The sequence below is a fragment of the Amyelois transitella genome, chromosome 8 (assembly GCF_032362555.1).
Source record: "Amyelois transitella isolate CPQ chromosome 8, ilAmyTran1.1, whole genome shotgun sequence".
In the NCBI taxonomy this organism is placed as follows: Eukaryota; Metazoa; Arthropoda; class Insecta; order Lepidoptera; family Pyralidae; genus Amyelois; species Amyelois transitella.
The window spans coordinates 1,569,115-1,581,127 of NC_083511.1; the positions used below are offsets into that span (position 1 = coordinate 1,569,115).

The 12,013-nt window shown below is 33.9% G+C and overlaps 1 protein-coding gene across 1 annotated transcript in view; it reads right to left on the bottom strand.

Annotated features, from left to right (window-relative positions):
* Positions 1–982: 982 nt before the first annotated feature.
* LOC106137347 (exostosin-2) overlaps positions 983–12,013 on the bottom strand; it is a 37,280-nt gene continuing 26,249 nt past the window's right edge. The window contains exons 6-7 of the mRNA XM_013338158.2: positions 10,196–10,354; positions 983–7,940 (exon numbers count right to left, since the gene is read on the bottom strand). Of these exons, the coding sequence (XP_013193612.1) occupies positions 7,719–7,940; positions 10,196–10,354 (381 nt within the window). The 3' untranslated portion in view covers positions 983–7,718. The remainder of the gene's footprint in view (positions 7,941–10,195; positions 10,355–12,013) is intronic.

Below are 12,013 nucleotides of genomic sequence, written 5' to 3' on the forward strand. Positions count from 1 at the left end.
GTATGAAGAGAGTTATGAATGTGGACGAAGCGAAAGAAGTATGCAGAGATCGTGGCAAGTGGAAAGAGGTAGTCTCTGCCTACCCCTCCGGGAAAGAGGCGTGATTTTATGTTATGTTATGTTATGTTATATAGTATCGTTGAGTTAGTATCTCGTAACACAAGTTCGAGGCTAACTCAATCTGTGTAATATGTATCGTAAAAAAAAAAAAAGTTGTACCTTGCCTATTCGACTACCGACGCTCTCAAACGCATTTTTTATTCCTATACGCAGTAAATCTGGAAATGTTCATTTGTTTTATTTAATTGAAAACTGTTAAGCTATACAGGCTAATAAGGCTATAATACTATAGCTCTCCAGCGGTATGTAAAGAAGCATGTACTTCAGAAACGGCGGCACGCAAAGCGCGATGCGGCCATGTTGTTAGGATTCCTTCGTGTCAAGTTTTTTTTTTTTGCATAAAATCTTACGTAAACTTACGTTGGTATCGCATGCCAGCGTGCGCAGTGAACGTTTGATATAAAGCCTCGTTTATTTTTGCATTTTAACATACATACATACATATGGTCACGTCTATATCCCTTGCGGGGTAGACAGAGCCAACATACTTGAAAAGACTGAATGGCCAACGTTCAGCTATTTGGCTTAATGATAGAATTGAGATTCAAATAGTGACAGGTTGCTGACCCAACGCCTAAAAAAGAATCCCAAGTTTGTAAGCCTATCCCTTAGTCGCCTTGTACGACATCCATGGGAAAGAGACGGAGTGGTTCTATTCTTTTTTGTATTGGTGCCGGGAACCACACGGCACTTTAACTTTACATTATTTGTGTATGCAAATTTGTATGGGGACATTTGTACCGTGTAGTTTCTGGCTTTTGGCACTGCAGAATAGGACCACTTGTTCTCTTTCTCGTCTCTCGAATTTATCACATGTCATCAAAAATAACCAATAAAACAAAATTTACAAATTGATATGTCTTCTTTTATTCACAGTATATAGTGTACTATTTACATACTGTACATGATCGCAACAAATTAAGTACTCGCTTACAACTAACATCTATCTACATAAAATAATATCAACATTTTATTATTTGATTGTCGTGTTCGTTGGATACAAAATAATTATAAAACACTAAAATGTAATGTACAGTCACGAACAAATATTACTAACATTTAATTTCTGTTATTATTTTTTAAATAAAGCTGTTCTATTTTTAAATCTGGTTTTAAAGTTATATTTTCTTCCTGCGACTACCACAAAACAACATCGCACAAAATTCATCCACAATTTGAATACATATCGGCCTCACTCATAAATGACTCATAATCTTAGATAGTAAAAAAAAGATTGATTAAAATAATAATGTTCTATGGCTGATTATAAATTAATAGTAGAACATTTATATTTATAAATTATCTTATTGATAAAAGAACACGTTCTTTAATATAAGTGATATGTGCATAACACATCATTATTATTATTTACACTTATATAAAGTCCAGTTATGAGTTTGTCTTATTTAAAATACACTCATTAAAACTATATTTCGTTATCTATAAAATTAAAACTAAAGAGTTTTTACGGAGTATTTTTTCAACAAAACACATTGGTAGGTATATAAATCAATTCCAGTTTTTTACGAAAAAATAAATACAATCGATACACATTAATAAAATCATAATTATAAAAATTCACAATGAACGCTTAATAAAAAAGGTCTCGCAGGTAAAAATGGACGATATTTCATTACACAAATGATAAATTAAAAAATTAAATTATTATAAAGAAGGAAGCTACTTAAAAATGCATTATGTCACTGATTGTACTTTTGGTGGACATATTAACATTGACATTAAATGACGGTATCAAAAAGGTACTTTCAGATGTTTGGAATAAAATAAAAATGTAAGAAAAAAAATGTAAAAAACAGCTTAAATAAGTAACTGCTGTACAAAAAATATATAAAAAATAAACAATACCTACATAGCAGCTATTTTTGGTCTGCAATGGCCAAATACAAGAGAGGAAAGCTCCCTGGATATTTAAGGTCTAACTCAATTCTACTTAGCTAACATCTTCCATAATATCTAAAATCTAGCAAAATATCTAAGATACCTAAGTTTTACGAATTTTCTCAGTCTGTCCATTTGATATAGCGCTGGTAACTCCCTCTATGTGAACTACGACCCTTACCAATATAATTATACAAATGCAAACCATTAAATCTCCGAGACTAGAGTCTAAAGTCTTTGGCTATGGTTTTTTTTTAAATATTTATTTTCTTCTCCTCAAACGGACGATAAAATGTCAAAGAAATCAACGGCAATAAATAAATTAAATTAAGACGAATTTAATTAAACTCTAATTATAAAAAAAATACAATTGAAATGGCGTTGTTTTATGTCCTTGGGGTTGCCAGCGTGAAAAAAAAAGATAGCTGTGCGGGTAATTATGGATAGGTATAAAAGTAAAAACATTTGTAAAGTTCATTGGTTCTGTGTTAAATTATGAATTCGGATGCATAAATAATTTCTTTTCATTATATATTTCGTTTTATGAATTAGCAACTGAAAGGAGCATTCTTTGTTTCAATCGCCGTTTCATAATTACACAAAATATTATTTTAAGCGAAAAAATATTTCTATGAACTACTGCTCTCACTACACCCATCGTGTGCATGGTATATATATTTTAAATATATAATATCTACAATTAACAATTATTAGGAATAATTTTATCCTTCACGCAAGCACCGATATGTTGAGATGGACTAAAATTTAATATACACCTAAAATTCTACTATCAAATTTTAGAATATCATTTCATTACGACCCTAAGGACAGATGGCATCATTTTAATTTAAGGTACTTCATGTTTATTTATTATTTAATTCAAATAAGTGGGCGAAATGTGTCGTTTTTTGATGAAACTTGTTTTCTAGATGCAATTTATTATTAAGGGATGAAAAAAACATTGATACAAAGTTATAGTGCGCATGCGCACATCAAAATATTCTTGATTGTCTGGGAACATTATCGCTGTAAATTATCTAGAAACAATTTAAAAAACTAATAGCTGTCCCCTTTACACCCACAGAAGAAAAACGACAAATTTCGACGTTGTAATCGGATTTACATCATTATATTAAAAATTGACATGCAATCGTTTAGGGTTAGATAAACTAGACACTTATTGTCGTACAAAATTATACTACGGAACTCGCGTGGCAAGATTGAAACGAAGGCTGAAATAAGTTGCCAGTATTAAAACAAAAGAAAAAACAATAAGCCTGTAAAAGAAATTAAATAAATCGAAGATCTTTAAAAATATCTTCTTTTAACGTTAAATAAATAGACGTTCACTTCGAACTAAGCGCTAGAAAAATCTACATACCTATGTTGATATAACTCATACACATACCAACTAAGTACTTGTCAAGCTCTACTGTAAATTTTTAGGGTATTAATTACAATAGGTAACTTAATGAACATCAAAACACATTTATAATGGAATCTGTCAGAGAAATTTATTTTCTGACATTTACATAAAGTACACGTGAATGCGAACCTTGAAAATCAGAGTTCGTACTTATACGTTTTTTGTCCTAAGGTAGTCTCGTACTTTTTTTTATCTTTTTTTTTTTCCTACTATACCGAAAAGGACAATGCATAGCCTTTCTGTTATTCTAATGACAACTTACTTCAGCCATAACGTTGTGCATTGTAAGGAGAAGTTCCGGCAAGATATGTTAAATCCAAGCCAATTTAAGCTTCTATTCCTAAAAACGATGAAAGTGAAACGGTTACAAGCTCGGGGGATTAATTTCAGTTCATAAAATGTTTATCTGTTATATTGTCTGTGGCATATCTCAACTGGGCGCGTTCCCGTGCAAATTATTATTACAGCTTAATGAGGGCATTTCTATATGCCTGTCAGAATTTAGTTATCGAGTGTTGCCATTGAAAAAACATTTCTACATTAAAAAGATTTTTAAAATAAGAACGACAGGCGTGCAAATATAATCAACTCGAATAATTTCACCATGAAAAAAATTACAGCGGATAACCTTTTTTCCTACCATCACATTCAAATAAGGCCATTTAAAAAGAAGTAACATTTTTGTGTCATTTGCATATTTTTTTTCAAGTTGGTTATATTTTCAACTATGATATGTTTGATTTGAATGGCTGAAGTTCCACAAGCGCCATCTGGTGAATAATCTATTGTTAATACCCTCACTGCATGATTTTTTACAAGTGTTCTTAATATGCCGCAGATTATATTTTTCTATTGTTTTAATTCTTAATCAACATAGAAAGCTCATTGGAAATATAACAGACATACGAACATTGAAACAAATACATCGTACGTATAAAATTGTCATTGTAAAATATCAAAATAATATATAAAGGCATACTGTAAGCTCACAACACAATTATCTTAAAACAATAACTACACAATGGAATAATCATGCTTTTAAAAGCATAAATTTCAGTTTAAATAGTATGGCGGTGATGAAAATAAAGATTAAAAATACATGGCACAGATATATTATAAAAAAAAAAACTTATAGGTAGTATAATAGGTTTGTTTTAAGTCGCAACAGTTTTCATACATAGTTGCTTTTTCACTCTCTTATTAGCCTTAAATTAATTCGTAGTTAAAGCTTGACCAGAAATACGCAACCTGGCAATGTGGACTTTAGTTTTACGTTTCATATGGCAACACCAAAAAGTAATGTCTCATTGAGTAAAAGCGCGGTGATTTGACATTTGTCAACTATAAACCGACATGTTTTAGAAGATGTATAAAAATAAAAAGAACCAAAAATAAGACACTACTTTAATAGTAGTTGGGTTAAGTTACATCGTCCTGTCATCCTGTGACGTCAGAAAAAAAACGGTATTATCGCGTTGATTCTCATTTGAATACATTAATATCTTGCAAAGCTTGCGAAAGTTTAAAGTGTAGATTTTTAACGTAAATATTGAACGCTCCGTATTTTAATACACTTTTTAAGACGCAATATAGTATTTCTGGTCACGCTATAACAGTTCATTTTTTTCATGTATTTCATTGTCATTATTATCAATTCTATTTCGATTTAATGGTTATTAACTATAAGACTGCTTTTAATAGATAAATGAAATCATAAGAGAGTGAAAAATAAAGATAACCTTGACAACGAAGGGCACATGTTACCATTAGGTATAAGCGCCCATAGCAACATAATTTACAGGGCAGTGTAGTGAATGCACCATGAGTTTAACTTCATACATGCTTATAGATTGCACACTCTATTCCTATTCATTATTATTTATTTATTCATTCAGGTAAGTGCACCCACAGTGTTTACACACAACATTCAACACTTATGTATCAAAAATCTCCAAGTTATGCAAAGTATCGAGAAACGGCGAAATTCCATGCAAATAATTTATTAAAACGGTGAAAACATGAAGAAAAACTCATCATAGTGTCTAATTTGCAATCTTGAACTTTATTTCGTTCGCATTAATATTGGATAATTACAAATTGCATTTATCTCTACATACCCTGGTATTGGGGACGATTCCCAAATAAATTTCTTACAGCCTTCATTCATATTGTTATTGTCCATACCTCCTAAAATCTTTACATCTTTAATATTCGGGCCCCCTTGGCCATAAACTAAAATTTAAATTTATATAATCATATACGCTGCCAAAGTTTTATTTCTGACAAAATTAAATATTACACTCAAACGTGTCATGATCATAAATGCAAAATTATGTTGATTCTTAACTAGTTATGTAACAAAATTAAATTCCAAAATTAATGATTTTCTTTACGAAATTAAAAAAACGTTTTCGTTGCAGATACTAGGCTTTCGTTTTTAGCGTTATATAGCATAACAAATTATAGTTCATAATAAAAAATACTGTAATTAAATTATTACATTTGAAACATATTTAATACCTATCAAAATGCATGGTTTATTTTCAGGATGCAAAATGCATTTCCATCTCAAATTCCTGAGTGAATCTTAGGTCTAACTCTAATTTTGTTCATTTGTTTATTGTTGTTCAATCATATAAAAACGTTTTACATAAAAACATTAGGGTTTGCGGTCGTAGCTAATAAAAAAAATTATGATTATGATTTGTTCAATTTCCTTAACTCATAGAATAACTGCTTCCATAATAACTTGCAATACAAATGTGAGAGTGGAGACCCAGAGAGACAAATTAACCATATTTTTTCTTATCTGCATTACTTATACCTAACAGACATTAATATTTTCTCTTTATTTCATTACGTCATTATCAATTCAGACTAGAGGGGCACAACATACATACATATGTACATACCATCACGCCTGTTTCCCATCGGGGTAGGCAGAGACTATGGAGAGGGGCACAAAATGACCATAATCATCATAATTCTAATTTACCTTACAGCGCGCCTATAAGTATACATTATGTACACCTGTATCAATTAATAATTTATTAATTATCCACTCAGACTAAGGGGTCCAAAATGACCACAATCAACAATTATATCCTACTAATATTATAAATGCGAAAGTTTGTGAGTATGTCAGTATGGATGTTTGTTACTCTTTCACGCAAATACTACTGAACCGATTACGATGAAAGGTATGTGGGTAGATGAAGACCCAGAATAACATATAGGCTACTTTTTATCCCGGAGTTCCCGCGGCATTGAAAGGGTTTCCATGCGGACGAAGTCGCGGGCGGCCTCTAGTACATACATATACATATAATCACGTCTATATCCCTTGCGGGGTAGACAGAGCCAACAGTCTTGTAAAGAATTTAAATCAACAATTATTACAATCCAATTTTCCTTATAACGATATACAATGGCATACACCAGAATCCTGCCAGCCTCCATATACAAAGTCTCCTCTTAATAAGATCTTACCTAACGGCAAAACTAACAAAGGGAGCTCAAAAAATACCAAGATCGACATTAATCTCAATTCTATCATTAAGCTAAACAGCTGAACGTGGCCTAGCAGTCTTTCCAAGACTGTTGGCTCTGTCTACCCCACAAGGGATATAGACGTGACCATATGTATGTATGTATGTATCGACATTAATCCGAATTACCTTAAATTGCACCTATACAGATATAAATAATAACACCTGTATTATTTATATATGCCTTCATATTTATCTAAAAGTCTGTTCCTATGCTTCACAAGGGCTTCAAAGCGTAATCAATTCAGACTTACGGTGCCTAATCAACATTTTCAAAATCTCTTAAATCCAAATTACTTTACATCACCCTAAAATCGCAATACAAAGATGTACGCCCGAATTTGCCTCCCAGTTCTATAATCCTGTGGCGTGTGGTTCCCGGCACCAATACAAAAAGGAATAGTACTCCATCTCTTTCCCGTGGATGTCGTAAGAGGCGACTAAGGGAAAGGATTTTAAACTTGGTATTCTTATTTTAGGCGATGGGCTAGCTATTTGAATCTCAATTCTATCGTTAAGCCAAATAGCTGAACGTGGCCATTCAGTCTTTTCAAGACTGTTGGCTCTGTCTACCCCGCAAGGTATATAGACGTGACTACATGTATGTATATATATTCTATAATCCTTCCAAAACACGATCGTTTCTAACGTTTCTTTCGCAACACAGCCAAAAGGGGGCCCAGAATGTCCATGATTGTCATTATTTTTAACCACAGGGCATTACCTTACAACGCTCCTATGTCGGGATACATGTGTGGAACTCCAGAATTCGCTTCTCTATACTGCAACGGGTCAGCTCTGAACTCGACAGCTTTCAACGCCATATGACCATAGATTTCGGCGAATCTATGGACGCATGATGATCGCTGGGACATGTGGCGTTCGTCGGCCGACAACATTTCTGTATTAGTACACTCGGGACATTTGAACTTTTTGCGGGGGGTCACCTGGAAGATGAGATTGTGAATTTTAAAAAACTTATTTGAGCTTGAAAGTTCACTCCATCTCTTTCCCATGGATGTCGTAAAAGGCGACTAAGGGAAAGGCTTATAAAATTGGTATTCTTCTTTTAGACGACAGGCTAGCAACCTGTCACGTATTTTAATCTCGATTCTATCATTAAGCCAAAGTGCTGAAAATGGCCTATCAGTCTTTTTAAGGCTGTTGGCTCTGTCTATCCGGCCGGCATCTTGGGCGCGTAATACCACAACCAGATCATGTGGTATTTGTGTGGGTAACTCACTTTAATGGGTACTTAAGAATAGAACCACTCTTGCCAACCCAGCAATCTTAATGCAAAACCATGAGGCAAGCTGGATCAGCTTCGCCAGTTGATATGACCAAGATAGTTCGATACATGTTGCATGAAAATGCTGCAGTGTAGTTTGTTCCGCCGCTTCTTCTACACATGCGCTTCGGAAGCGGTAGTAGTTGTAATTAGATTTAAGTTATGTGACGTCAATAAGTGATACCTTGTATCCAATTTTGAAAATAAATCTATTATATTCGATTTATTCTATTCTAATTCTATTCTAAGTGTTTGAAAATAAATCTATTCTATTCTATTCACCTTAATGGGTGGTTTCCTTGTGACATTGGCTACCAAAAAGTTCATGGCGATATCCTCACAATTAAAGTTGTCGTCCACCCAACGGCGTATAGCGGCCGGCATCTTGTGCGCGTAGTACCACGACCAGATCATGTGGTATTTGTGTGGGCAACTCACTTTAATGGGTACTTTAAAATAGAACCACTCTTACCAATCCAGCAAACTTAGTGCAAAACCATGAGCCAAGCTGGATCAGCTTCCCCAGATGATAGGACCAAGATAGTTCGATACATGTTGCATGAAAATGCTGCAGTGTAGTTCGTTCCGCCGCTTCTTCTACACATGCGCTTCGGAAGCGGCAGTAGTTGTAATTAGATTTAAGTTATGTGACGTCAATAAGTGATACCTTGTATCAAATTTTGAAAATAAATCTATTATACTAGCTGTGCCCGCGACTTCGTCCGCCTGGAATAGTTATTTTGGGCATCATATTTATTTTTGCAAACATCCTCCTCGGCTTTATCAATTATAGCTGCTAATTGTTATGCGACTTGGCGACGATTTGGCCCACATCATTACCCGCGACCGAACGGAGACCGTATATATACGGTATATATATGCGTTTAGGGTGAGAGGTTGTGCGTTTGTTTGTGCAAACCAATTTTAGCATATATCTCCAAAACTACTGGTCCGATTTTAATGCGGTTTTCACTACTGGATTTAGATTTGATTGGTGCATGTTCTTAGATAGGTGTTACGGTTTACAAATCACCAGGATGCGCTGCAGTATACATATGTACATATGTTTACATAAATGAATGTTAGCATGTATCTCCAAAACCACGGGTTCAATTTGAATGCAGTTTTTACTGCTACATACAAAAGAAGTATTATAAGTAGAATGATACCTATCTATATGTAGGAAGTAGGATAGAGCAGGGCGATCGAAAGATGCGGGGTGAGGGGGGCGGTTAGGCGGTCACGCGTATTAGAAAGAACGCTGGTTCGCCGTATTAAATGTTTCGCTGCAATTTGCTTATAACGACTATATCTCAAAGCCTATTCGTCTGATTTATATACTGTAAATGGCAATTTTAGTCTACATGAAAAGCCGAATCTAATAAACATATTTATTTGGATAAGGATTAATACTGAATTAAAGAAAATTGGTTTTAAAATAACTTATGGTTATAATGAAAAAATAATCTTAAAAAATGAACATAAAAGTGGTTATTGTAAGTAAACCTTAAGAGATAGATATATGCTCTCGCGGACTTTTTTGTGGCAAAAAATGAGTACTTCACATCTTTAGTAGGTACATTGTTTTACTATATCTATGTTGGTTTGCGCAGCGTTCGCGTGGAAAGCTCGCAGATGGCTGACTCATTCAACTTTCAGCTGCATTGTTGACGTTTCCCGTAGGAAATCCGGGATAAAATGTAGCCTATAGCCTTCCTCGATAAATAGACTATCTAACAGTGAAAGAATTATTTAAATCGGTTCAGTAGTTTCTGAGATTAGCGCGTTTAAACAAACAAACAAAAAAACAAACAAAACAAACTCTTCAGCTTTATAATATTAGTATAGATTCGATTTTTTCTATTCTAATTCTATTCTAAGTGTTTGAAAATAAATCTATTCCATTCTATTCACCTTAATGGGTGGTTTCCTTGTGACGTTGGCTACCAAAAAGTTCATGGCGATATCCTCACAATTAAAGTTGTCGTCCACCCACCGGCGTATAGCGGCCGGCATCTTGTGCGTGTAGTACCACGACCAGATCTTGTGGTGGAACGCTGCGCCGGTCAGCACCTGAAATTTGGATAGAAATCATGAATAGACAACACTCGAGAGATCTTAGATTTGCGGGTGACATACTGCAGAACAAATTGTGAATCTTGAGCCTGATCTAAAAATAAAAGAATAAGAGACGTATACATTTTCAAAAAAATGTACATATAATTATATTATATGCAGCAAAATAATGAAAATCTGCGAATGAAAATGTATTTCATTTGCAGATTTTCATTATTTTGCTTTTCCCGTTAACATCTTCACCCTTCTAGAAAGGAGCCTGGATTTCTATACAACTCTGGAACATCAACTTATTTAATAAAAGATTTAAAAGTGAAAGACTCTAAATAAGTAAAACTATGAATTTATCTACTACTAGCTGTCCCGGCAGACGTTGTTTTGCCATATCAATATTTTTTAAGTAATTTATAGTTAAAAAAAAATGTAAAGGGTGGACAACCCTTATCACTTAGGGGTATGAAAAACAAATGTAAGCCGATTCTCAGACCTACTCAACATGCTCATAAAATTTGTTTGTTTGTTCGTTTGTAAACTCTTTATTGCACATAAAAATTTCATGAGAATCGGTGAAGCCGTTTCGGAGGAATACAGAAACGAACAATGTGACACGAGAATTTTATACATAAGATTCTTAAAATGAAAATTTAAGTAACAAATAAGTAATGTGCGTATAATTGTCGCAAGATTGTAGGTATAGCAATTAAATTGACAGTAAATTGCTACGCTAGGTTGTGATTCAGAAGGCGCGGCTGTACTTATAGACTCTTGAAAAGTTTAGACAGGGCATGGCACATTGATTGATAAATAAATCTTTTATTGACCTAATGATACTCTATTGAATCTATAAAAATATGATTGTCTATTGTTTACTAAAATTAACTTACTCGTCGTATGAGTTCTAACAATTAAGCTTACAGCTGAAAATAACGGAAGTTATAATTTTTTGTTTGATTTTCTATTACTATAATTCAGAAACGTTAAAACATATTCGGATCAAAATTATATGGCATACAAAAACAAACAAATTTAGGAATACTGCGCTTCATCTTAAGAACGGAACATTTATTTTTACATTATTTGACATAACTTCAGCAGCAAGCCTTTTTGGAACACTCTACATACACGTTGTTTGTACACGTGTTCCTGAATGTAGAAGGTAAACGGCGTTATTGAATAAAATAAAATATGTCTATAATTTCTTAAGTCTACGAACGTACTAATTGCCAGTATGAAGTGTAATTCAATCGCGAAGGACTTTCTACGTAACAATGATAGCGTCGTTAACTCATAGTTAGCTATCACACACACATACAAATATAATCACGTCTATATTCCTTGCGGGGTAGACAGAGCCAACAGTGTTGAAAAGAAGTTCAGCTGTTTGGCTTTAAGATAGAATTGAGATTCAAATTATGACAGGTTGCTAGCCCATCGCCTAAAAGAAGAATCCCAAGTTTATAAGCCTTTCCCTTAGTCGCCTTTTACGACATCCATGGGAACGAGATGGAGTGGTCCTATTCTTTTTTTTTTATTGGTGCCGGGAACCACACTACACTAGTTAGTTATTAAAGTTCAAAACACAATAACTAAATACGTATCTATCTCCTGATCGCAGTTACATCCTCACCCCTTTGAAGACGCGCCCCGGGAACGCCT